The sequence below is a fragment of the Salmo salar genome, chromosome ssa05 (genome assembly GCF_905237065.1).
Source record: "Salmo salar chromosome ssa05, Ssal_v3.1, whole genome shotgun sequence".
Lineage (NCBI taxonomy): Eukaryota > Metazoa > Chordata > Actinopteri > Salmoniformes > Salmonidae > Salmo > Salmo salar.
Genome location: NC_059446.1, coordinates 17,601,135 through 17,628,522, shown reverse-complemented (window position 1 = coordinate 17,628,522; position 27,388 = coordinate 17,601,135). Strand labels below are relative to the sequence as shown.

Sequence of the window (27,388 nt, the reverse complement as noted above, 5' to 3'; positions counted from 1 at the left end):
CTGTAGACTGGTGTGAATAAGTACTAATGTTGAGAGTGAGTTCGAGAGTGCAGAGTGAGTTCTAGAATGCTGAGAGTGCGTTTCTAGCAGTCTGCGAGTGGGTTCTAGAGCACTGAGAGTGAGTTTCTAGCGGTCAGAGAGTGAGTTTCTAGCCGGTCAGAGAGTGAGTTTCTAGCGGTCAGAGAGTGAGTTTCTAGCGGTCAGAGAGCGAGTTTCTAGCCGGTCAGAGAGCGAGTTTCTAGCCGGTCAGAGAGCGAGTTTCCAGCCGGTCAAAGAGCGAGTTTCCAGCCGGTCAAAGAGCGAGTTTCCAGCCGGTCAAAGAGCGAGTTTCCAGCCGGTCAAAGAGCGAGTTTCTAGCCGGTCAAAGAGCGAGTTTCTAGCCGGTCAAAGAGCGAGTTTCTAGCCGGTCAAAGAGCGAGTTTCTAGCCGGTCAAAGAGCGAGTTTCTAGCCGGTCAAAGAGCGAGTTTCTAGCCGGTCAAAGAGCGAGTTTCTAGCCGGTCAAAGAGCGAGTTTCTAGCCGGTCAAAGAGCGAGTTTCTAGCCGGTCAAAGAGCGAGTTTCTAGCCGGTCAAAGAGCGAGTTTCTAGCCGGTCAGAGAGTGAGTTTCTAGCGGTCAGAGAGTGAGTTTCTAGAGCACTGAGAGTGGGTTCTAGAGCGGAGACAGTGAGTTGGCGTCTATGATCTGCTGCAGGATGCTGTCTACGTCTGGCGTGTCCAGGCTGATGCCCTGCAGGTCCAGGTGGGGCAGGATGGCTGACAGCAGAGCCACCACGTTCCCTCGGATTTTGTGGAGATTCTCCAGCACAATGCTGGGGAATACAGAGAGTAGAAAGTTAAAGAGAATACAAAGCTAGAGAGCCGATGGATTGTGTGTGTATTTCTGTCTTTCTGTGTGTGTTTCTGTCTCTGTGTGGGTAAACACACCGGGAGCTCTGGTCCCTGGTCACTGGGCTGTCAGTCTGTCTCAGCCTGCTCTGGGGGTCAGCCTTCTCCCTCCTCAGTCTGCCCAGCTCAGGCTGTTCTCTCTGGGGCTGGACGCCATCCACAACCAGCCCTGGAACCCCTGGGCCACCGGGGGACGCAGAGCTCTCACACTGTAGAGAAAGGAGAGGGAGTGGGATACATTTCTCTATAAAAGCTTAAATTCAGAACAATTGACAGCTAGAATACAAGTTTAAACCAATAAGAAGGCTTGGAAATAACCATTTTATAATGTTCTTCATGTATTCTAATGGGGAGAGAACGTTTTTTGATTTCCCTAATCTTGTAAAACAATCAGACCTTTAGGAAATTCCCAGTTAACCCTACTTACCTCCATTTGGTCCAGTTTGGTTACCATGGCCACCGGTGTCTCCACCCCCACCCCACCAGCTGCCTTATCCCCAGAGGGAGCCTCTGTCATCACCACGTTGTCTGGCGTTGCTGGGAGTGCAGTGGACCCCAGTATCCTCCTCAGCCTCTGAGCCTCCTTCTCCAGTCCAGCCAGTCTCTGGACCAGGGCTCCCCTGTCTGACCCAGCCCCCTCAAGGGTCAGAGCCCGGGGCCAGGGGCCCTCCGGACGACTCAGGGGGGACACCACCACTGTCTGGGCTGAGGGGAGGGAGGGAGGCCAGGCAAGGCTGGAGCTGGGCTGGGAAGGGCCTACTCTGGTGGCCCCCAGTAGTGCCTTCTCCCCCTTGGTCTTGTCTGTCAGTCCAGTCAGTGTCTGTGGTTCGTTGACATCTTTCCCAGTTTGTTGCACCTCTTGGACCTCATCAGCGAACGGGTGTGGCTCCGCCCATGGTTGTGGTCTCTTGTCCATGTCCCTGGGCGGCCATATTGACTTACGCTTGTTTCTGCTGAGAGAAAGAGAGACTGAGTGTGTGTTTGTATCTATCTATATTTGTTTTGTGTGTGTGTGTGTGTGTGTGTGTGTGTGTGTGTGTGTGTGTGTGTGTGTGTGTGTGTGTGTGTGTGTGCATATGTACAGGTAACTGCCAAAATAAAGGAGAAACTTGAATAAATGAGTGATACAAATTATATTGAAAGCAGGTGCTTCCACAAATGTATGTTTCCTGTGTTAATTAAGCAATTAACATCCCATCATGCTTAGGGTCATGTATAAAAATGCCCAGTTGCCCATTATGTTGACTACTATGGCTAGAAGAGATCTCAGTGACTTTGAAATAGGAGTCTCAAAGGAGCATAGGCCGTTTAAAGGGTGTGTCTGTGCGTTTTTCAGTCACCAGATCTCAACCCAAAAGAACACAAATGTAAGATTCTGGAGCGGCGCCTGAGACGTTTTTCACCACCATCAACCAAACACCAAATAATGGAACTTCTTGTGGAAGAATGACGTCACATCCCTCCAATAGAGTTCCAGATACAGGTAGAATCTATGCAATAGTGCAATGAAGGTGTTCTTGCTCGTGGTGGCCCAACACCCTATTAAGACACTTTATGTTGGTGTTTCCTTTATTTTGGCAGTTACCTGTATGTGCGTTTGCATGCGCGTGTGGGTGCGCATGTGTCTGACCCAGACTTTGACTGTGCCATGTTGTCTTCCTCATCCTCCAAAGTGGCCACCAGTATAGCCACTGTCTTATTCAGTTCACTGTCCTCAGTCTCCTCTGTGAGCAGAGAAAGGGGGGCATCAGGGGGTAGGGGGCGGAGGAGGACCGGCTCAGACAGAGGGAGGGGGGTATCAGGGGATAGGGGGCGGAGGAGGACCGGCTCAGACAGAGGGAGGGGGGTATCAGGGGGTAGGGGGCGGAGGAGGACCGGCTCAGACAGGCCTTGGGGGAGGACATGGTGCTTCCGCGGACGGCCTCGTTTTCTGACCAGGCCTTGGTCCCTTTTTAGACACAGAGTGGAAACAGAAGTGAATGAACAACCGAGCTACAGGGCTGAGTACAGTATAGATAAGCATAGTAGAGTAGGCCTAAAGTCTGTTAAAAATAAGGAAAAAAATGCAACTGAAGGAGGAAGTCAGGTCTGCTCTGACACTGTGGTTTTGACCACACCGGATCTCTCACATTTATGCTGAGAATAACAATGTAAAACTCAGACGGCAAACCACAAACTGACACATGCACACAGAGTGCAAATACATGGCATTGAATGCACACATGCATAGCCACTAGCCACACACACACGAGCACACCCATGCACACAGACATCAAACAAAGTGCCAGTGCAGACGTTAACTGGCTGTACATCTGGAGTTGAGGGATGGAGTGAGAGTAGGGTGGAAAAGAGAGTAGGGTAGAAAAGAGAGTAGGGTAGAAAAGAGAGTAGGGTTGAAAAGAGGGGTTGGGCGATAATGGCCAAAATATCATGGTATGACACTATATTTATGTTTTTGATGAATACAATTTCTACATTTGCTTTATGAGTAGTGTGACCCTAGGGTGGCAACACATACATTCTAAGTGATTTCAATGGGTCTTTCTCCATTCTGATTGGTTTATACTGTTCAATTCAACTTCAACCTAAAATTATTTCCTGCATTTCCATCAATTTCTGCATTCCCTGCACTCATTTGAGATCATTTCCACACTGCCACGATATGGGCAAAAATACTAGGCCTTATTTTTAACCAAATGTTGCAAATGTTGTGATTTAGATCAAAACACTTGGGTGAACTTTTGGAATCATGGAAATAGAATGATTTTTATAAAAATTAGTTAGAATATAAATAATAGTGGGCACTTTGAATCCAGTGTAGTTTAACATGACTACGAATGAAAATGGCATGGACGAGTTATTGTGACAGGGTAGGAACCAAAGTGATGTTCAGTGTTTCCTAGGGGACCCTATAATCTTTGGCTACATTAAATCTTTATTCATGCTTCGTCTATTCCTCTTTGATTTAGAAGATACTGTTACACAAACAACATGCTGATTTAAGCCTCCACCAGTACTGGTATCAGGCTGTATTAGCTAGCTACGTTTGCTCTGACTCAGCACTTTTATTAGCTATTTCGCTAGCCAGCTAACTAGAGAATTAGCATTAGTGGCTAACACAATTCAGCTTAACTTGTTAAGAAAATACAAACTAGCTGTTTGCAGATGTAAGAAACACAAACTAATATTGTAATTATAGAAAGCTTGTGGATTTATATTAAGATTAAAGTGGAAACAACATCGTTGTCATCAACATTGTTGCATGGTCAAGCTACAACAAATACGCTCCTTGAGTGACAGGGGGAGGGACTAGGTCTGTGTGGAAAGCAGCATGGAGAGAGAGAGAGAGGAGAGGGATGACTCAAGTAGCGGAGTGAACTATAAAAATGGACATTACACACGGCGTATCACATTTAACAAACCAAACATTAAAATGAGAGTAGAGGAAAGAGTAGAGGTGAGAGTAGGGTAGGGTAGAGGAGAGCGTAGGGTAGGGTGGACATGAGAGTAGGGTGGAGTTGAGAGTAGGGTGAAGGAGAGAGTAGGGGCAGGTGGTGGAATATTTACTTCTTGTAGGTCTTCTTCGGGTAGCTTGGCGTTAACTCTGCTTCACTCTGCTCGGCTTCCTCTGGCAAAGAGCAGCTCCTGAAATACACACCACAGGTCAGGTAACGAAGTACAGTTGATGAGAACAAAGACCACCTCACATGCAAACACACTCATGAAAACTTGAACGCATGCACACTCATTGACTCCATTTCTCTGTCTCTCACCCCGCCTGTGTCAATTCAATTAAGTGGGCTTTTTTGGCATGGGAAACATACAGTGCATTTGGAAAGTATTCAGACCCCTTGACTTTGTCCACATTTTGTTACATTACAGCCTTATTCTAATGGATAAAAAAATATCCCCATCAATCTACACACAATACTCAAAATCACAAAGAACAAGGTTTTCAAAAATGTTTGCTAATTTACTAACAATTAAAAAAAAAAAAACACATTTAATAAATATTCAGACCCTTTACTCAGTACTGTGTTGAAGCACCTTTGGCAGCGATTACAGTATTGAGTCTTCTTGGGTATGACACTACAAGCTTCGCACACCTGTATTTGGGGAGTTTCTCCCATTATGCTCTGCAGATCCTCTCAAGCTCTGTCAGGTTGGATTGGGAGCGTTGCTGTACAGCTATTTTCAGGTCACTCCAGAGATGTTCGATCGGGTTCAAGTCCGTGCTCTGGCTGGGCCACTCAAGAACATTCAGAGACTTGACTCCTGTGTTGTCTTGGCTGTGTGCTTAGGGTCGTTGTCCTGTTGTAAGGTGAACCTTCGTCCCAGTCTGTGGTCCTGAGCACTCTGTAGCAGGTTTTAATCAAGGATCGCTCTGTACTTTGCTCTGTTCATCTTTGCCTCGATCCTGACTAGTCTCCCAGTCCCTGCCGCTGAAAATCATTCCCACAGCATGATACTGCCACCACCATACTTCACCGTAGGGATGGTGCCAGGTTTCCTTCAGACGTGACACTTGGCATTCAGGCCGAAGAGTTCAATCTTGGTTTCATCAGACCAGAGAACCTTGTTTCTCATGGTCAGAGTCTTTAGGTGACTTTTGGCAAAAACCAAGCGGTCTGTGCGCCTTTTACTGAGTGGCGTCTGTCTTGCCACTCTACCATAAACGCTTGATTGGTGGAGTGCTGCAGAGATGGTTGTCCTTCTAGAAGATTCTCCCATCTCCACAGAGTAACTCTAGAGCTCTGTCAGAGTGACCATCGGATTCTTGGTCACCTCCCTTACCAAGGTCCTTCTCCCCTGTTTGCTCAGTTTGGCCGGGCGGCGAGCTCTAGGAAGAGTCTTGGTGGTTCCAAACTTCTTCCATTTAAGAATGATGGAGTCCACTGTGTTCTTGGGAACCTTCAATGCCGCAGACATTTTTTGGTACCCTTCCCCAGATCTGTCCTTCGACACAATCCTGTCTCGGAGCTCTACGGACAATTTATTTGACCTCATGGCTTGGTTTTTTGCTCTGACATACACTGTCAACTGTGGGACCTTACATAGACATGTATGCCTTTTCAAATCATGTCCAATCAATAGAATTTACCACAGGTGGACTCCAATCAAGTTATAAAAACATCTCAAGGATGAACAATGGAAACAAGATGCACCTGAGCTCAATTTCAACTCTCATAGCAAAGGGTCTGAATACTTATGGAAATAAGGAATACATATTTATTTTTTTAAATTGCAAACATTTCTAAAAACCTGTTTAAAAAAAGAAAATAATAATATGCATTTGTCACATGCGCTGAATACAACAGGTCAGGTATTGTCTGTAGATTGCTGAGAGATTACATTTTTTTAAATCCATTTTAGAATAAGGCTGTAATGCAACAAAATGTGGAAAAGGTCAAGGGGTCTGAATACTTTCCGAAGACACTGTTTGTTCAAGAGGGTGAGGCTCAAGCTGCATCCCTGTCTCACCCCCTGGCTCTGTGGAAAGAAATGTTTTTTGCTAATTTTAACCACTTACTTGTTGTTTGAGTACACGTATATAATATTGTCGTATGCTTTTCCCCCCCAACACCACTTTCCATCAATTTGTATAGCAGACCCTCATGGCAAATTTAGTCAAAAGCTTTTTTGAAATCAACAAAGGCTGAGAAGACTTTGCCTTTGTTTTGGTTTGTTTGTTTGTCAATTAGAGTATACAGAGTGAATACGTGGTCTGTCCTACGGTAATTTGTTTCAAAAACTATTTGACATTTGCTCAGTACATTGTTTTCACTGAGGAAATGTTCAAGTCTGCTGTTAATGACAATGCAGAGTATTTTCCCAAGGTTGCTGTTGAAGCATATCCCACAGTAGTCATTGGTGTCAAATTTGTCTCCACTTTTGTGGATTGAGGTGATCAGTCCTTGGTTCCAAATACTGGGGGAAGGTGCCAGAGCTGAGGATGATGTTAAAGAGTTTAAGTATAGTCAACTGGAATTTGTGGTCTGTTTATTTTATCATTTCATTTAGGATACCATCAACACCACAGGCCTTTTTGGGTTGAGGGTTTGTATTTTGTCCTGTAGTTCATTCAATGTAATTGGAGAATGCAGTGGGTTCTATTAGTCTGTCTGTCTGTCGGTCGTACCTGAGCATGGTGTTGGGGTTCTGGCTGCAGTTCCAGTGTTCAGGGGTGGAGCTGTAGTGGCCTTCTGGGACACGCCTCCACTTCAGACAGTCCTCACACTGCAGCCACACTGGACTCCTACACACATGTACAAACACATGCACACATACGGCACATTTTGTTATAGGCACACGAGTTAAAACACACACTTTTAATTACCTCTTTCTTAACCACAAGCCATCCATGTAAGCCCTGTACTTGCACTGTGACGTCCAACACACTTCAACCTAAAGACAAACATAAAAACTCACTCCTCCCCTTCCTCCTCCTCCTCATCTGAATCTTCCTCTTCATTCCTCTTTTCTGCTGCCAGGAACTCTCGTTCTCTCGCCTTTTTCTCCATCATCTCATTCCAGTAGTCGTTGAGCTTCAGCCCCAGGGAAGACAGGGTCAGCCTGTTTCAAACCACACAAATACAGTGAGGAGGTTCCCATCCAGAAGTTAAAATAGCATGTCAATCTGACAATCAGCTCTTCTGATTCATGATAATACTGACTAATTTATGTGTATGAGTGTGTGTGTTTTACCTGTACTCTTTGGTGTATTCAAAGTCTTGCTTGTTGTGAGCCGGCTTCAGGAAGTTGCACTCAATGACCCCAATAACTCCGACCCCTGCCCTCTGACCTGATGACTGAAGAAGAGAGGGAGGGAAAAAAGAAGAGAGAAATATAGGTCAAGGAAAAGTAGAGGGAGAGGTGGGGAAAAAGTGCAGTAAATATGGACAGAGTGAGATGTAGAAAGAGGGTGATTTAGAGGGAGGGAAGATAGGAGCACAGTATTGTCTAAAACTATTAAATCAAACCCTCACACAATATCTCATATATCTTGTTTGTTATTGACAGATGAATTAAAGACTGTAATGTTGAGTTTATCTGTACCTTGATCTGGTAGCCAACCTTCTCATAGGACTTGATGAGGCGGTTCTTGTGGTACATCATGATGCCATAGTGGTCTTTGTTTTTACGGTTGAACCCAAAGGTGACCTTAACCCTGTCTTTCTGATAGAAACGGTTAAGGTTAAGTTTAATGGGCGTACGCCAAGACTGAATCCTGTACAAGTGACCACAGTACTTTGCATCGTCAATATTTAAGTTAATTAAGTTAGGTTAAATGAAGTTATATTACTTACAGAAGACTGATAAACACAATTATTGATAGAAATGAATGGACAAACAGATTCTAGTTCTACAGAAGGATACATTGAATTGGGGTTTATAAACGTCATTCTCGATCTGTGACAGGCTCTTGGCAACCAGCTTGGTCTGAACCTTCTTCTGTCGCAGGATGATCTGAGTCCGAGGCTTCAGGTACAAGATGCTGAGGTAGGCCTGTGAGAGTGATAGAGTGTGAGATAAAAAAAAAGGTGCGAATGAATGATACTTTATTTGGGCTCCCGAGTGGCGCAGCATCTAAGGCACTGCATCTCAGTGGTTTGATTCCAGGCTGTATCACAACCGGCTGTGATTGGGAGTCCCATAGGGCAGCGCACAATTGGCCCAGCGTCGTCCGGGTTTGGGGTTTGGCCTGGGTAGGCCGTCATTGTAATTAAGAATTTGTTCTTAACTGACTTGCCAAGTTAAATAAAGGTTAAAAAAAAAGAGAAAAAAAAGAAATGTATAGACATTTTTGAGGGGACTTCCTGTTCAGAATCCTATTCAAATCATCAAACCTTCCTTTATCACTCTGTAGGGCTATGCTGCATTCAAGGTCACAATCATCTGGTGAATAGAGTTGCAAAGTGACTGAAGAGTTGACAGTGAACTTTCTCTTAACCATCCTAACCGGTCTCTCATCACTTATTCTCATTGTAACACATCACTTCATCTTTTCTTAGTTATCACTCACCCTCAGGGAGTAGTCCATCTCTGGGATGGTGTGGTCAGTCCTCTGCGGTCCAGGGAAGCTCTTCTTCCTGCCTCTAGTCTTGGTCTCCTCTGAGTGGATCTCTGGCATCCGGATGTCAAACTCATCGGTCTCGAAATCCAGCTCCGGCTTACCATCTTTGTTCCTGTACGTGATATTGTAGAACTCATTACTTGTGTCAGCTTCCTTCTTCATAGAATTATCAAATACTTATCTGTAATTAATCTTTAATGGGCCACTGATCCCTTCTGCTTTCGGAGATGATACCCAATATCGTTTCATTACTAACAAATGTGTGTGTGTAACAGTTTCGCTTCCATCCTTCTCCTCGCCCCAACCTGGGCTTGAAGCAGGGACTCTCTGAATACATCGACAGCAGTAACCCTCGAAGAATCATTACCCATCGCACCGCAAAAGCGTAAAGGGAAACAACTACTTCAAGGTCTCACAGCAAGTGTCGATACAGATAGAAACGCTACTAGGGTGCACCGTTAACTAGCTAGCCATTTCACACTGGTTACATATGTGTGTGCATCTTGACCTGCGTATGTTCCAAATGAGGATCTTGGTGCCCTTCTTGGAGAGGATGGAGTCAAAGTGCTGCAGCAGCTCCTGCTGGGTGTGGATCAGAGAGTGGGTCAGGATGGCATTCAGACTGGCCTCAGAGTCCTCAGTCACTACCAGCATCTGTAAGACATAGTTAAGGAGAGCAACCAGGATACACACACACACACACACGCACGCACGCACACACAGGCAAGCACACGGATGCACACACACACACTTTTTCTTTCACTCTTTCTAATACACACACATGCATGTACTCTCTCTTCCTCTCTGTCTCTCTTCCTCGCTCTCAACCTCAATTGCTTTATTGGCATTTAGGAAACATTTCCAAAGCATCAATGGTACTGCATTGGGTCCTCTCTCCCCCTCTCTATGTGTAAGGATATTGGTCTGTTGGTTGAAGGGCACAATGGGGACGATGACAGCCTGTGCCTTTATAGCCTGTAAGTAGCTCTGGGACAGCATGCCGACGGTCAAACAGCCTCCGTTCTTAGTGAAGATCAGAGCGTCACGACCCAGACGCATGGAGCCAGACTTAAAGCCGTTTCCATAGACACCGATGGCCTGGTGGCTTCCCTTACCAGAACCTTTCTCTGTGAAACCAAAACTGAACAGACAAAGAGAAGGGGTGGGGTGAGATTGCAGCGTTAGTTGGAGAGGTGTGTCTGTATTGGTGTGAAGAGAGATAGTGTGTGTGTAGGACGTGTGTGTGATATAGAATGAGGGGGAGACAGAACGATTGTGTGTGTGTGTTTCGGTGAGAGAGGGAGAGTGGGCGTGAGTGAGAGAAAAGAATGGTGTGAGTGAAAGAAAAGGGACTGCTATGTGTTAGTAACTCATATGTCATTTATGTATGGTTAATTACAGTATAACAGTTCACATAGCAGTGTGTGTGTGTAGAGGCTGCAACATGGACGATCAAACAGCAGTGTGTGTGTGTATAGACAACTGTACGTATGTGTGTTTCTCACCTGAGCATCTTGTGCAGTTTGCTGGGGGTCATGCCGCTGCCATTGTCAGTGAAGGCCAGACAGAGCTGCTGTTGCTCCTCCACCACATCTATCCAGATCTGCCTGGCTGTCACGCCTGGGTCTGATGCATTATCTACACAGCACAAAGTCAGTCAATCAATCATTGAATGCATCTATAAAGCCATTTCTACATGAAAAACTGTTGTAGAACAAGTTGTAAACATCTTACAGTGCTTCACAGGGGTGTACTGTAATGATTAAAATCAGTTGACCAAGTTATCCTGAAGCAGGGGTGTACTGTAATGATTAAAATCAGTTGACCAAGTTATCCTGAAGCAGGGGTGTACTGTAATGATTAAAATCAGTTGACCAAGTTATCCTGAAGCAGGGGTGTACTGTAATGATTAAAATCAGTTGACCAAGTTATCCTGAAGCAGGGGTGTACTGTAATTATTTCCCAGTTTGGGGAACCCTGCTATAGCCTAACCAGAAGGCGTGAAGTAGGTGACCCGCTATCTATTATATTCTTAAAAAAGGCCTTGTGCAGTCCAAATGATATTTTCCTGTGTTTTATATCATATTGTGCAACAAACAGCTGATGAAACTAACACTGTAAAAGTGTTAACAAATTTGATCAGTGTTATTTCCTGGTTGCTGGTTGAAAATACAATCTACACAGGACCTTCTTGTCAGCAAGGGCAGGAGTTTTGCCTTTCCATGGTGACATATAGGAATAAGCTGGAATCATATTACACAGGCTCCACCGCCTGCAGCATGCGGCAGGGGCTACAGTCCATTACAGATTACAAAGGAAGACCCAACCGTGATCTGCCCGACGCTGCCTCTGTACCAGACCAACTCAATGCATTTTATGCACACTTTGACAACAACAACATCGTGTGAGGGCCATCACCGACCCAGAGGATTGGGCGATCTCGCTCTCTGAGGCCGACGTGAGAAAGGTTTTTAAATCAGGTCAACACCCACAAGGCCCGACAATATTCCAGGGCGCATTGTCAGAGCATGCGCAGAACAGCTGGTAGGCATATTCACGGTCATTTTCAACCTCTAATTGTCCCAGACTGTAATCCCCACATGTTTTAAGATGACCACCATCATTCCTGTCCCCAAGAACTCTAAGGCTTCATGCCACCATGACTACCGCCCTGTTGCACTCACTTCTGTAATCATGAAGTGCTTTGAGAGGCTGGTTATGGCACATATTAACTCCACCATCCCAGACACCCTAGACCCACAACAATTTGCATACCGCTCCAACAGATCCATAGATGACGCGATCTCAATTGCTCTCCACACTGCCCTCACCCACCTAGATAAGAGGAATACCTACAGTATTTGAGAATGCTGTTCATAGAGTACAGCTCAGCGTTCAACACCATTATCCCCTCCAAACTTTTTGACGGGCCGACCCCAGGTGGTGAGGGTAGGCAACATCACCTCCGCCACACTGACCCTCAACACAGGGGTGTGTGCTTAGTTCCTTCCTGTATTTGCGGTTACCCACGACTGTGTGGCCACGCACAACTCCAACACCTCATCAAGTTTGCTGACGAAATGATGAGTCAGCCTACAGGGAGGACAGTGACCTGGCAGTGTGGTGCCAGAACAATAACCTCTCCTTCAACGTCAGTAAGACCAAAGAGCTGATCGTGGACTACAGGAAACGGGCATGTCGAGAGCTTCAAAGTCCTCGGTGTCCAAATCATTAAAGATTTAAAATGATGCAAACACACGTGCAGTCGTGAAGAAGGTGCGACAGCGCCTCTTCCCCCTCAAGAGGTTGAAAAAGTTTGGCATGGGCCTTCAAATAGTTCTACAGCTGTACCATTGGGAGCATCTTGACTGGCTGCATCACTGCCTGGTATGGCAATTGCACCGCCTTTGATCGCATGGCGCTACAGAGGGTGGTGTGGACAGCCCAGCCGAGCTCCCTGCCATCCAAGACATCTATATCAGGTGTTGTGGTAGGAAACCCAGGAAAATCGTTAAAGACACCAACCATCTGAGCCATAGACTATTCTCTCTGCTTCTGCATGGCAAGAGGTACCAGTGCATCAAGTCTGGCACCAACAGGCTCTTCAACAGCTTCTATCTCCAAGCAATAAGATTGATAAATAGCTACACAGACTGAGTTAACCTTGCATCTTTATTGATCTTTTATTTTTTGCACACTCACAAGGCCCTACACAATCACAAACACACTCATAATTTGCACATACATTTATACTGACTCAACACAAAACCCACACACATACAAGCTGCTGCTACTCTGTTTACAGTTGAAGTCGGAAGTTTACATACACTTAGGTTGGAGTCATTAAAACTCGTTTTTCAACCACTCCACAAATGTTTTTTTTTAACAAACTATAGTTTTGGCAAGTCGGTTAGGACATCTACTTTGTGCATGACACAAGTAATTTTTCCAACAATTGTTTACAGACATATTATTTCACTTATAATTCACTGTATCACAATTCCAGTGGGTCAGAAGTTTACATACACTAAGTTGACTGTGCCTTTAAACAGCTTGGAAAATTCCAGAAAATTATGTCATGGCTAGAGGTCGACCGATTATGATTTTTCAACGCCGATACCGATACCGATTACTGGAGGACCAAAAAAAGGGGGTCGGTACCGATTAATCGGCCGATTATTTAATTTTTTTATTTTATTTTTTGTAATAATGACAATTACAACAATACTGAATGAACACTTATTTTAACTTAATATAATACATCAATAAAATCAATTTAGCCTCAAATAAATAATGAAACATGTTCAATTTGGTTTAAATAATGCAAAACAAAGTGTTGGAGAAGAAAGTAAAAGTGCAATATGTGCCATATAAGAAAGCTAATGTTTAAGTGCCTTGCACAGAACATGGGAACATATGAAAGCTAGTGGTTCCTTTTAACATGAGTCTTCAATATTCCCAGGTAAGAAGTTTTAGGTTGTAGTTATTATAGGAATTATAGGACTATTTCCCTCTATACGATTTGTATTTCATATACCTTTGACTATTGGATGTTCTTATAGGCACTTTAGTATTGCCAGTGTAACAGTATAGCTTCTGTCCCTCTCCTCGCTCCTACCTGGGCTCAAACCAGGAACACATCGACAACAGCCACCCTCGAAGCAGCGTTACCCATGCAGAGGAAGGGAAACAACTACTAGTCTCAGAGCGAGTGACGTTTGAAACGCTATTAGCGTGCACCCGGCTAACTAGCTAGCCATTTCACATCGGTTACACCAGCCTAATCTTGGGAGTTGATAGGCTTGAAGGGGTGGAACGTTCCAACAGGAATCTGTTCCAAAAAACGTAAAATAAAAGGTTGCCAACCAACAACGCATACAAAGTAGCAACGCATACAAACCTAGCTAACTAGCTGCCGAATAGGCATCAACTCACCACGTAGCTTATTCTTAATGTTTGTCCATAGGCAAACAGACATGTGAGGACAGACATTTTTCGGAATAAACGTGATGAGTGAAAAACGCAATGAAATAGACCACTCCCTACCCGGTATCTTATTCTGCCGCTATACAACTTTGTACGCGTTGTTTTTTGGAAACCTTGTTATTTACGAAATTTTTGGAATAGATTCCTGTTGGAACGTTCCACAAATTATACCCACCCAGGTTGAAGTCATAAACAGCGCAATGCTTGAAGCACAGCGAAGGGCTGTTTGAATGAATGCTTACGAGCCTGCTGCTGCCTACCACCGCTCAGTCAGACTGCTCTATCAAATCATAGACTTAATTATAATATAATAAACACACAGAAATACGAGCCTTAGGTCATTAATATGGTCGAATCCGGAAACTTTCATCTCGAAAACAAACGTTTTTTTTCTTTCAGTGACATACGGAACCGTTCCGTATTTTATCTAACGGGTGGCTAAGTCTAAATATTCCTGTTAGGCATTGATGTTTATGGTTAGGTACATTGGTGCAACGACAGTACTTTTTTTGCAGATGCGCTTGTTAAGTCAACACCCGTTTGTCGAAGTAGGCTGTGATTCAATGAAAATTAACAGGCACCGCATCGATTATATGCAGCGCAGGACACGTTAGATAAACTAGTAATATCATCAACCATGTGTAGTTAACTAGTGATTATGTTAAGATTGATAGTTTTTTATAAGTCTAATGCTAGCTAGCAACTTACCTTTGCTTCTTGCTGCCCTCGCGTAACAGGTAGTCAGCCTGTTAATCCTTGTGGAGTGCAATGTAAGGCAGGTGGTTAGAGCGTTGGACTGGTAACCGAAGGTTGCAAAAACGAATCCCCCCTGAACAAGGCAGTTAACCCCCGTTTCTAGGCCGTCATTGTAAATAAGAATGTGTTCTTAATCTGACTTGCCTAGTTAAATAAAGGTGTAAAAAAAAAATAATAATAATAATAATACATTTCAAAAAAAAAAATATTCGGCAAATCGGTGGCCAAAAATACCGATTACCGATTGTTAGGAAAAATTGAAATCGGCCCTAATTAATCGGCCATTCTGATTAATCGGTCGACCTCTAGTCATGGCTTTAGAAGCTTCTGATAGGCTAATTGACATCATTTGAGTCAATTGGAGGTGTACCTGTGGATGTATTTCAAGGCCTCCCTTCAAACTCAGTGCCTCTTTGCTTGACATCATGGGAAAATCAAAAGAAATCAGCCAAGACCTTAGAAAAACAATTGTAGACCTCCACAAGTCTGATTCATCCTTGGGAGCAATTTCCAAACGCCTGAAGGTACCACATTCATCTGTACAAACAACAGTACACAAGTATAAACACCATGGGACCACACACCTGTCATACCGCTCAGGAAGGAGACGTGTTCTGTCTCCTAGAGATGAACGTACTTTGGTGCGAAAAGTGCAAATCAATCCCAGAACAGCAGCAAAGGACCGTGTGAAGATGCTGGAGGAAACAGTAAAACGAGTCCTATATCGACATAACCTGTAAGACCGCTCAGCAAGGAAGAAGCCACTGCTCCAAAACCGCCATAAAAAAGACAGACTACGGTTTGCAACTGCACATGGGGACAAAGATCATACTTTTTGGAGAAATGTCCTCTGGTCTGATTAAACTAAAATATAACTGTTTGGCCATAATGACCATTGTTATGTTTGAAGCAAGCACGGGGGTGGCAGCATCATGTTGTGGGGGTGCTTTGCTGCAGGAGGGACTGGTGCACTTCACAAAATAGATGGCATCATGAGGATGGAAAATTATGTGGATATATTGAAGCAACATCAAGACATCAGTCAGGAAGTTAAAGCTTGGTCGCAAATGGGTCTTCCAAATGGACAATGACCCCAAGCATACGCCAAAGATGTGGCAAAATGGCTTAAGGAACAAAGTCAAGGTATTGGAGTGGCCATAAAGCCCTGACCTTGTGGGCAGAACTGAAAAAGCGTGAGCGAGCAAGGAGGCCTACAAACCTGACTCAGTTACACAAGCTCTGTCAGGAGGAATGGGCCAAAATTCACCCAAATTATTGTGGGAAGCTTGTGGAAGGCTATCCGAAACGTTTGACCCAAGTTAAACAATTTAAAGGCAATGCTACCAAATACTAATTGAGTGTATGTAAACTTCTGACCCACTGGGAATGTGATGAAAGAAATAAAAGCTAAAATAAATCATTATTCTATTATTCTGACATTTCACATTCTTAAAATAAAGTTGGGATCCTAACTGACCTAAAATGGGATTTTTACTAGGATTAAATGTCAAGAATTGTGAAAAACTGAGTTTAAATGTATTTGGCTAAGGTGTATGTAAACTTCCGACTTCAACTGTATCTTATCCTGTTGCCTAGTCACGTTTGCCTAGTCACGTTTACATTTGTCATTTAGCAGACGCTCTTATCCAGAGCGACTTACAGGAGCGTTTAGGGTTAAGTGCATTGCTCAAGGGCACAGACAGATTTTTCACATAGTCGGCTCGGGGATTCAAACCAGCAACCTTTCTGTTACTGGCCCAATGCTCTTAACCACTAGGATACTTGTCGCACAGTCACCTTACCCCTAGAAATATCTACCTCCAACACTCTAGTATCCATACACATTGTAAATATGGTATTGGAACTGACCCTCTATATAGTATGCTTACTTACTTGTGAACTTCATATTTCTCATGTTTGTTTTCCTGTTATTACATTGTCATTGAATTTCTGGGTTTTGAGTTTGTAAGAAATGCATTTCACTGTACTTGTGTATGTGACAAAACTTGAAACATCTCCAGGCGGTAAATTGGTTAATAGACCAATAACCAAAGGCATTCCAAACCTCTCTGCCAATAACAACTAGTTTTCAGTTTTCCCTCTCCACTCAGACAGTCCTAACAAAATTCTTGCTTGAGAAATAGTTATTCGTTAGTTATTTTAATGGAAATCTATTACAGTAAGGTACTTAATTGTTACCCAGAAATGATTTAATATTGATATAAAAACGGCTGCATTGGGCCTTTAATCAAAGTCACAACACAATGGGCTTGTTTGAGTTGAAAAGTGAAGTTGGGGAGGTGCATCAGCAACAGCCGAAAGTCGGACACGGATGTGGTTTTGCAACAGGAAGGCTCAGTGCAACATGTCAGTGTTGCCATGGTTTCTAAAAGGTTATATGTACTGTCAAAATAAATACGTCACCAATCCCCATATCACACACTCAAAAACTGTAAATATAGATGTGTACACTGTACTATCCATTGGTGAAAGAGAGACTCAAATATCATGTTCAACTGTACATGAATCGCAGCAAAGTTAGTTCCTGTTTAGTTACGTCTTTGGTCACGTTTGTGTGGGTCAAACAAAAACACCCTAATGATTAGTTGACAATTGCCTTCCACAATTCAGGTGATGGCTGCAGGAGGAAGTTGAAGAGCAACTGCGGAAATTTGCAGGTGTCTACAGACAAAACTTCATGACCATTGATGATGTGGTTTTTGTAAAGTATATGCAATCATCATGTAGGCGGACAATTTTTATCCCCATAACGCAACACACTTTGGAAAGTGGTGACCAACGACTTGACAAAAGTGCTCTGCTCCAAACACGCCCAGTATGTATCTTCAGTGCTTGACTAAAGTAGGTGCCGGTACTGTTTATATACAGGTGCAGGAGCTCCACAATACTTTTGAGCTAATATTCTAAGAGGAACAGGAGCTCAAGCAGTAGCAAATTTGAGGTGCTGGTAGTCAGCTACGTGAGCTCCTGCCCAAGTCAAGCACTGCGTATTTTAACCAAATGCAAGTCTTCAGTTTACACCTCAATTGGGGTTATTCCAAGCATGCAAATCGTAGGCTTTTACAAGCCAACAGACAATGCACACGGCACCAACCAACTTGTCAATTCCAACCAATGATCATGCACTGAGTGGAGGTTTCTCGGCGCTGACTGGTTGAAACACATCTACAGATAAAAAACGAACATGAATATAAAACATTCTACGCGCATTACAAGTGGTGTTACGGCGTTGATACTGCGTCGAGAAAAATATGTTCTGCATGCCTGGCAAGCGACGTCATGTCATAATAAAGTTACTGTAGGCAGAACATTTTCCTCCAAGTTATGGCACTTCATTTATTATACTTACATTTTATAACTAAAGTTATGTATATGCGACACACATTGCGATGAGAAAAGAACAGGTGGATGATAGACTGTCGATGAAGAGCGCGCACCACAGACATGGCGTCTATAGTATTTTTTTTACGCGGAAGCCATGTCACCAGTAAGTTTTTACGCACACACATTTGCAACGTTCCTACCTCCAGCAGAAGGGGAAATGACAACACAGAAAGTATCAAAATTAAAGTTGTCTGTTACCTATTAGTTCTGCAACTGCGCTGAAAGGCCACGTATGACTTGTTGAATTACTATTCAGGAAGGACGGACTCATCTGCAAAAAAACAACAACTTCGATATTTAGTAACTTTCTTTATAATAAAAACAAAACGTCAACAACCAATATAGACTATAAGAACGAATACAAATGCAATAGCTCATAACCCGTTTTTGCACAATAACTTATTTTAAAAATACATACGGAACTGAGACGAATCCCATGCTCGCTAAGCCTCGCCATGTTTTTACAGTGAAAGCCAGTTGCAGGCAAACGTCAACGACAGTAGAGTTTAAACTCTGTGCCTACGTAGTGAGTAGCGACAGGCCACACAAACAGGTCCGTCTTGCCGCGTTCACATTCTAGTCGGAACTAGGAAACTCTGAAATGTACGACTTGCTAGCCTAGTTATACCAGGGTCCTGTTCAACCAGATAGTAAGTCGGAAATGTCAGAGTTTCCTAGTTCCGACTAGTACATACACGCGGCATCTGTTCAGGGGAGGTCGTCACTAGCTTCTACCGCAAAGTCATAAACCACGCCCATTTCGACAATTTGTTTAAAAAATGTTTTAAATAACCCTAACCGTAACCACACTGCTTATCCCCCGGGGAGCTGCAAGGTGGTGCACCTGCTTTCCCCCCGGTGTTTTAGACGTATGGTTTCAAAGTTCAGAAAAGCTTTCGCAGAATAGAATAACAACTTCTATCGACAATGAGAGTGCCAAAGTAGTAAGTGTTGATGTGGTCTAAAACTAATAGTGTAGTAACGGAAACGCCACAATACGCCCCTTGTGCGCACAGAAGTCGTTTTTTTTAATCTGCCTTTTTAAAATAGAGGTGAGTTTGGTTTGGACAAACAAAAGCAGGCCTGTGTGTTCTAGTCTAGTGGACATTGAACCTTGACCTTACAGGCTTATCTCCTGTGTATTGAAACAGACCACAGAATGTTGCACCGTTCAGCCATACAAACAACTTCCTCTAGTCCAGCGATTCACACAAGTGGGCTTATAGGACCCCCAGGGGCCTCATAACATTCAGGGGGTCCCTTAAAGCAGGGTCTCTGGATAAAATGATCACGTTGAAAATAATAGCCGCAATGCCAAAATATCTCACATTTTAATGTAATAACTGTTTTACAGACATTAAAACATTGGGCAATTTCATATACAGTGCATTCAGAAAGTATTCAGACCACTTCCCTTTTTCCACATTTTGTTACATTACAGCCTTATTCTTAAATAAAACATTTTCCTCATCAATCTACACACAATACTCCATAATGACAAAGCGAAAACAGGTTTTTAGATTTTTTTTCACATGTATAAAAAAAACAAAAACAGAAATACCTTATTTACATAAGTATTCAGACCCTTTGCTATGAGACTCTAAATTGAGCTCAGGTGCATTGATCATCCTTGAGATGTTTCTACAACTTCCACCTGTGGTAAATTCAATTGATTGGACATGATTTGGAAAGGCAAACACCTGTCTATATAAGGTCCCACAGTTGACAGTGTATGTCAGAGCAAAAAAAACAAGCCATGAGGTTGAAGGAATTGTCTGTAGAGCGCCGAGATTTGATTGTGTCGAGGTACAGATCTGGGGAAGGGTACCAAAAAAATGTAGAGGTGAGTTTGGTTTGGACAAACAAAAGCAGGCCTGTGTGTTCTAGTCTAGTGGACATTGAATTGAAGGTACCCAAAAATTGAAGGTACCCAAAAACACAGTGGCCTCCATCATTCTTAAATGGAAGAAGTTTGGAACCACCAAGACTCTTCCAAGAGCTGGCCGCCCGGCCAAACTGAGCGATCAGGGGAGAAGGGCCTAGGTCAGGGAGGTGACCAATAACCCTATGGTCACTCTGACAGAGCTCCAGAGTTCATCCTTGGAGATGGGAGAACCTTTCAGAAGGACAACCATCTCTGCAGCACTCCACCAATCAGGCCTTTATGGTAGAATGGCACCTAAAGACTCTCAGACCATGAGAAACAAGATTCTCTGGTCTGATGAAACTAAGATTGAACTCTTTGGCCTGAATACCAAGCGTCACGTCTGGAGGAAACCTGGCACCATACAGTGAAGCATGGTGGTGGAGCATCATGCTTTGGGGATGTTTTTCATCAGCAGGGACTGGGAGACTAGTCAGGATTGAGGGAAAGATGAACTGAGCAAAGTACAGATGAAAACCTGCTCCAGAGCGCTCAGGACCTCAGACTGGGGTGAAGGTTCACCTTCCAACAGAACAATGACCCTAAGCACACAGCCAAGACAACGCAGGAGTTGCTTCGGGACAAGTCTCTGAATGTCCTTGAGTGGCCCAGCCAGAGCCTGGGCTTGAACTCGATCGAATATCCCTGGAGAGACCTGAAAATTGCTGTGCAGCGACACTCCCCGTCCAACCTGACAGAGCTTGAGAGGATCTGCAGAGAAGAATGGGATAATCCTCCATATACAGGTGTGCCAAGCTTGTAACGTTATACCCAAGAAGACTCGAGTCTGTAATCAGGCTGTAACGTAACAAAATGTGGAAAAAGTCAAAGGCCGTGAAGACTTTCCGAATGCTCTGTATGAGGTGTTCCATGTCATTTCAGCAAGCCATGACACCCACCATCAGATTGTTCTGAAATTGTTTCTGTAGTTAGAAAGGCAAGATTGGCATTCCTGAAACATTATTTTGTTGAAATGTTATTAAATCCCCAAGAAATTTGATTGCACTGAAATTGGCTATTTATAATGTATAGGATTCAGATAATATTAAATAAATATAGTACCAACGTCCAATTTGGAACAAACTTCTTCTTACAAATGAGTATGAGGAATCCTCCAAAAACAGTCTAAAGCCACCCACGGACCCCGACACCCAATGCCAATCCAACCCCAACAAACAGTATACAGTATCAGTTCTCTATGTTTGACAAATAGTATGAAGCTGTGGCTTGGAGTATTTCTTCTCCATACTATGTAATGTATTCCCTGTGAATCTGGTAATGTGTTTTTCAATAACTTATTGAAGTCACTTGCTTTATTTACCATAAAGTAGTGTGATAGGACCAAGTGTTGACCACTAGATGCCGCTGTTCCTGCTATATCCTGCTATATATTGTGTTATTGACTGTACGTTTGTTTATCCCATCTGTAACTGAGTTGTTTGTGTCGCACTGCTTTGCTTTATCTTGGCCAGGTCGCAATTGTAAATGAGAACTTGTTCTCAACTGGCCTACCTGGTTAAATAAAGGTGAAATAAAAAATTAAATAAAAAAATAAAATATCACCACACCGAGTTCTGCTAGGAGCAAACAGAACCTAGTATGCCGGCAGCTTTAAGCTACATTAGTTCAAATGGTTTCAATGTTATGGTGTCTAAGGGTCTTCAATGGTAAAATTCCCAAACACACTCTGTATAGTGTTTTGTGCATGGTAAGGGTGTTGGGTTCTATTAGGGTTGTCACAATATTTTAGTCCCTAGCCCATTTTTCCATCAAAGTTTTGGGCAGGAAAAGTCTTTATGAGAATTGCACCATAGGGATTGCATCAGAGAGCGGCCACTTGTTGGACTATTCAAGTAGAGTTGGTTTGAAGAATTAGGTTGCTAAGAGATGGACAAACTGAATTGCTTTCATGGAGGACTGGCATAAACCGTGAGGATGACCACACAATCAGTATTGGGTACAATCACTAGAGAAGACAGAAAAAAGCAATTTTACAACCTATTTGATGTGATAATTACATTGTTTGCTCTATAACCGGTTAGTTCATATGCCTTGCGACTGTGATATATATAGGCCAAGAAAATAAGAAGATACCGTCGCAGAATAAATACAACCACACCTTTCTTTCATCACAAAACCGGAGAGCAACCTCTGTCCACAAAGCATAATGCATGTAATTAACATTTACAGTGCATTCGGAAAGTATTCAGTCCCCTTGACTTTTTCAAAATGTTATTACATTACAGCCTTATTCTAAAATTGATAAAAATCAGTTTTTTTCTTCATCAATTTACACACGATACCCCATAATGACAAAGCAAAAACAGTTTTTTAGAAATGTTTGTAATTTATTCAAAGTAAAACAGGGGCCTCCCGAGTGGTGCAGCGGTCTAAGGCACTACAACAGACCCGGGTTCCATCCCAGGCTGTGTCGCAGCCGGCCGCGACCGGGAGACCCATGAGGCGGTGCACAATTGTCCCAGCATCGTCCGGGTTAGGGGAGGATTTGGCCAGCATGTCCTTGTCCCATCGCACTTTAGCGACTACTTGTGACGGCCCGGGGGCATGCACGCAAACTTCGGTCGAAGCATTGGTGTGGCTGGTTTCCGGGTTTAGTGAGCTGTGTGTCAAGAAGCAGTGTGGCTTGGCGGGATCGTGGTTCGGAGGACGCATGGCTCTCGACCTCCGGAGTCCGTACGGGAGTTGCAGCGATGGGACAAGACTGTAACAACCAATTGCATATTACGAAATTGGGTTTAAAAGGGGTTTAAAAAAAGTATTCAGATCCTTTACGCAGTACTGTGTTGAAGCACCTTTGGCAGCGATTACAGCCTCGAGTCTTCTTGGGTATAACATTACAAGCTTGGCACACCTGTATTTGGGGAGTTTCTCCTATTCTTCTGTGCAGATCCTCTCAAGCTCTGTCAGGTTGGAAGGGGGGCGTCGCTGCACATCTATTTTCACGTCTCTCCAGAGATGTTTGATTGGGTTCAAGTCCGGGCTCTAGCTGGACCACTCAGGGACATTCCGAGCCGCTCCTGCGTTGTCATGGCTGTGTGCTTAGGGTCGTTGTCCTGTTGGAAGGTGAACCTTCACCCCAGTCTGAGGTCCTGAGCGCTTTCATCAAGGATCTCTCTGTACTTTGCTCCGTTCATCTTTCCCTCGATCCTGACTAGTCTCCCAGTCCTTGGTGCTTATAAACATTCCCACAGCATGATGCTTCCACCACCATGCTTCACCGTAGGGATGGTGCCAGGTTTCCTCCAGACGTGACGCTTGGCATTCAGGCCAAATAGTTCAATCTTGGTTTTATTAGACCAGAGAATCTTGTTTCTCATGGTCTGAAAGTCTTTTAGGTGCCTTTTGGCAAACTCCAAGCGGGCTGTCATGCGCCTTTTCCTGAGGAGTAGCTTCCATCTGATGCTGAGATGGTTTTCCTTCTGGAAGGTTCTCCCATCTCCACAGAGGAACTCTGGAGCTCTGTCATTGTGACCATCAGGTTCTTTGTCACCTCCCTGACCAAGCCCTTCTCCCCCGATTGCTCTGACATGCACTGTCAACTGTGGGACCTTATATAGACAGGTGTGTGCCTTTCCAAATCATGTCCAATCAATTTAATTTACCACAGGTGGACTCCAATCAAGTTGTTGAAACATTTTAAGGATGATCAATGGAAACATGATGCACCTGAGCACAATTTCAAGTCTCACAGCAAAGGGTCTGAATACTTACGTAAATAAGGCATTTCTGTATTTTTTTGTAACAAATTTGAGCAAATTTCTAGAAACCTGTTTTCGCTTTGTTATTATTAGAATAAAGCTGTACGTAACAAAATGTGGTAAAAGGGAAGGGGTCTGAATACATTCCGAATGCACTGTATATAAAAAAGTATGTGGACATCCCTTCAAATTAGTGGATTCGGCTATTTCAGCCTCACCCGTTCCTGACAGGTGTATAAAATCGAGCATACAGCCATGCAATCTCCATAGACAAACATTTGCAGTAGAATGGCCGGCCTTAAGAGTTCAGTGACTTTCAACGTGGCACCGTCAAAGCCCTTATCCGTGGTATACTGGCCATATACCACAAACCCCCAAGGTACCTTGTTGCTATTATAAACTGGTTACCAACCTAATTAGAGCAGTAAAAAGAAATGTTTTGGCATACTCGTGGTATACGGACTGATATACCATGGCTGTCAACCAATCAGCATTCAGGGCTCGAACCACCCAGTTTAAAATTACAAATAATTTGTAGACTGCATATTGACTGCAAGAAGCCCAAACAGATATGGTTGACTAAAACATAATCATTTCAAACCTTACTTACATTTGTATACAATCACTTGTCTCTCTTTTATGTGTGGGAATACTTGGGAACAGATTTCTTAAATTAAAATCATTTGGAGCTCATTTCCTGGAGTTTGTACAGTCTTTTAATGTCCAACAATGAAAATGTAGAAACATTTAATTAAACAATTTAGCCCGGCGGGCCACCAGTTGGGGAACCCTGATCTAGTGGAAAGCCTTACCAGAAGAGTGGAAGCTGTTATAGCAGCAAAGGGGGTACCAACTCCATATTCATGCCCATGATTTTGGAATGAGGTGTTCGACGAGCAGGCGTCCACATACATTTGGTCATGTAGTGTATTTTCATAATGAGACAAATCTATCGGTTTTCTACCCAAAGTTGCAAAGGATCAGTGTCATCTAGTGGTCAAAACCTTGTATTTTCACCCTACTTTATGGTAGATAATGCCTTCAACTTCAATTACAAATTTCTCTGAACAGGGGAAAAAAATACATCTCCAGATTCACAGGGGAATACATTACATAGTATGGAGAAGCAATATTACAAGCCACGGCTTCATACTACTTGTCAAACATAGAGAGCCAACCGATACTGAATACTGGTTGTTGGGGTGGGATTGGTGTGAGGGGCCATGGGTGGCTTTTATATTTTTGGGGGATTCCTTCGTGTCTTACTCATTGGTAGGAAGATGTTTGGTCCAAATCAGACGTTGGGCACTATATTCATTGAATGTTATCTGAATCCTATAAATTAAAATGGTCAATTTGAGTGCAATCAATTAGCTTAATTTCTCTGAGATGAAATTATATTTAAACAAAATCATGTTTCAGGAATGCTAATCGTATCTGTTACTAACTACAGAAATTATTTCCGAACAATCTGAGATTGCGGGGTCGAAATCCTATTTTTTGTGCTTTTTTGAGGTGGAACAACCCTATATTATTGAATATGAGGAATTGTTGTTGGGCGATCCACTTTCAAATGCTTATTAATTAGTGGCCATTGGCTCCAGCACATGACAGGCTGGGTTCGATTTGTCTCTGGGAAATTCCATGGTAACAGAATTATGCTGAGACTCATTTATCACCTTATATTGTATACCAAACAAAAACCATTGATTTGAAAGTTTAACAAACCACATAACTCTATCCACAGAATACAATTCGAGAGCGATTTTATAGCAGATCTGTTACCAAAGTTTTCATATCTGCAGTTTTCCAGTAAAATATGTTTTTACTATGTAAATTGTTCGAAGTAATACTTTTATTTATTGGCATGACGATCCGCAAATTTGTTCCTCAGTGCGCGCGCAATCTTTGCTAACAAACAACGAAGATAAAATAGACTCCTAGCTAGAGCATCGTAAGTATTTTTTTTCTTGATTTTTAAATATTAATAACTAAGAATATGATTATTTTATTAAGGTACTCGAAATTGTGTTATTTAAACCAAACTTGATACAAGCTCACAGACTGCTTCATTTGTTTGGATACATTTTAGCAACGGTTTGAAGTCAGCTAGCTAACGACATGAACCTGTCAATCAAATGTCGCCAAAATAAAACGGATTTGAAAACTTATAAACTAGTTTATCCACGGCCATACCTTATACTTATTTACCGTATACGTATTTATCCCAATCATTTTGGTACGTTCATGAATAATTTACAGTGTGGTTGCTTTTGGTTGAAACAATTACAGTAACGTTATTAGTTAGTGTTTCGAATGTTTAATGAGAATATATGGGGTTTGTAGATGGCTGCTTCTCCTTCATCCTGCGACCATCAAGAGGACTGGGGCGAAGAGATGATGGAGTTGAACAAGGATTTAGAGAGAATGATTGAAGACGTGGAAAATATATCAGGTATGGCAACTAGCTTTATTAAACATCTGTATGATTACCTATTGTTATTCTGAGATAACTCTCCACCACCATTCAATTTACTACCAACCCTTTTTTATTACATTTAGAAAAGGGAATTACACACATCCATTATATAAATTCCACCTTGTGTTTTAAATCATACTCTGTACAACCCAATACTGACACCAACTGCCCTATCCCTCATCTCCCCTGTGGTTTCCCAGTACAGCTGACGTGGATGGCCTATGACATGGTGGTGCAGCGAACCAGTCCTGATCTGGGGGACTCCATTCGTCGGCTGGAGGAAGAGTTCCTCCGCTGCAGGGCTGTCATCTGTGGCTCCCCTGGGGAACAGGAGCCGAACCAGGGGCAGGGGATGGGATAGGAACTGGGACAGGGGCTGAACCAGGGGCAGGGAAAGGACCAGGGGATGGGATAGGAACTGGGACAGGGGCTGAACCAGGGGCAGGGAAAGGACCAGGGGATGGGATAGGAACTGGGACAGGGCCTGAACCAGGGGCAGGGAAAGGACCAGGGGATGGGATAGGAACTGGGACAGGGGATGAACCAGGGGTAGGGAAAGGACCAGGGGATGGGATAGGAACTGGGACAGGGCCTGAACCAGGGGCAGGGAAAGGACCAGGGGATGGGATAGGAACTGGGACAGGGGCTGAACCAGGGGCAGGGAAAGGACCAGGGGATGGGATAGGAACTGGGACAGGGGCTGAACCAGGGGCAGGGAAAGGACCAGGGGATGGGATAGGAACTGGGACAGGGGCTGAACCAGGGGCAGGGAAAGGACCAGGGGATGGGATAGGAACTGGGACAGGGGCTGAACCAGGGGCAGGGAAAGGACCAGGGGATGGGATAGGAACTGGGACAGGGGCTGAACCAGGGGCAGGGAAAGGACCAGGGGATGGGATAGGAACTGGGACAGGGGCTGAACCAGGGGTAGGGAAAGGACCAGGGGATGGGATAGGAACTGGGACAGGGCCTGAACCAGGGGCAGGGAAAGGACCAGGGGATGGGATAGGAACTGGGACAGGGGCTGAACCAGGGGCAGGGAAAGGACCAGGGGATGGGATAGGAACTGGGACAGGGGCTGAACCAGGGGCAGGGAAAGGACCAGGGGATGGGATAGGAACTGGGACAGGGGCTGAACCAGGGGCAGGGAAAGGACCAGG

General features: G+C 43.7%; 2 protein-coding genes across 8 annotated transcripts; one reads left to right on the top strand and one right to left on the bottom strand.

Annotated features, from left to right (window-relative positions):
• Window positions 1-263: 263 nt before the first annotated feature.
• LOC106604358 (MORC family CW-type zinc finger protein 3) lies at window positions 264-18,835 on the bottom strand. Of its 5 annotated transcripts, none has more exons than XM_014198913.2 (16): window positions 18,525-18,835; window positions 18,305-18,377; window positions 10,465-10,597; window positions 9,880-10,100; window positions 9,468-9,615; window positions 8,909-9,071; window positions 8,263-8,391; window positions 7,942-8,061; window positions 7,591-7,694; window positions 7,315-7,458; window positions 7,025-7,141; window positions 4,453-4,530; window positions 2,471-2,833; window positions 1,313-1,838; window positions 925-1,094; window positions 264-809 (listed from the first exon to the last, which is right to left on the bottom strand). In XM_014198913.2, the coding sequence occupies exons 1-16, from the start codon at window positions 18,561-18,563 to the stop codon at window positions 650-652; spliced, it is 2,688 nt and encodes an 895-aa protein (XP_014054388.2). In that variant the 5' UTR covers window positions 18,564-18,835; the 3' UTR covers window positions 264-649. The 5 variants fall into 5 exon arrangements, with proteins under 5 accessions (XP_014054388.2, XP_014054389.2, XP_014054390.2 ...); XM_014198914.2 differs by having other exon boundaries at window positions 1,313-1,835; XM_014198915.2 differs by having other exon boundaries at window positions 2,516-2,833.
• Window positions 17,971-26,651, top strand: syce3 (synaptonemal complex central element protein 3). 3 transcript variants are annotated; one of them, XM_014199008.2, is made up of 4 exons: window positions 25,321-25,396; window positions 25,644-25,703; window positions 26,096-26,204; window positions 26,429-26,651. In XM_014199008.2, exons 3-4 carry the CDS (start codon window positions 26,096-26,098, stop codon window positions 26,587-26,589), a joined length of 270 nt encoding a protein of 89 aa, XP_014054483.1. In that variant the 5' UTR covers window positions 25,321-25,396; window positions 25,644-25,703; the 3' UTR covers window positions 26,590-26,651. The 3 variants fall into 3 exon arrangements, with proteins under 3 accessions (XP_045573906.1, XP_014054483.1, XP_045573907.1); XM_045717950.1 differs by lacking the exons at window positions 25,321-25,396; window positions 25,644-25,703 and adding an exon at window positions 17,971-18,209; XM_045717951.1 differs by lacking the exons at window positions 25,321-25,396; window positions 25,644-25,703 and adding an exon at window positions 25,891-25,988.
• Window positions 26,652-27,388: the final 737 nt, after the last annotated feature.

What these genes read in the sequence shown, in the direction of transcription:
- LOC106604358 (XM_014198913.2), bottom strand. Translation starts at nt 18,563, where the DNA reads ATGGCGAGGCTTAGCGAGCATGGGATTCGTCTCAGTTCC. An exon ending in AGGTTGGCTACCAGATCAAG is followed by an intron (nt 7,695 to 7,941) that starts GTACAGATAAAC and finishes TCTCTTCTTCAG; the next exon opens with TCATCAGGTCAGAGGGCAGG. An exon ending in GAATACACCAAAGAGTACAG is followed by an intron (nt 7,459 to 7,590) that starts GTAAAACACACA and finishes GGTTTGAAACAG; the next exon opens with GCTGACCCTGTCTTCCCTGG.
- syce3 (XM_045717950.1), top strand. An exon ending in AGACGTGGAAAATATATCAG is followed by an intron (nt 26,205 to 26,428) that starts GTATGGCAACTA and finishes GTGGTTTCCCAG; the next exon opens with TACAGCTGACGTGGATGGCC.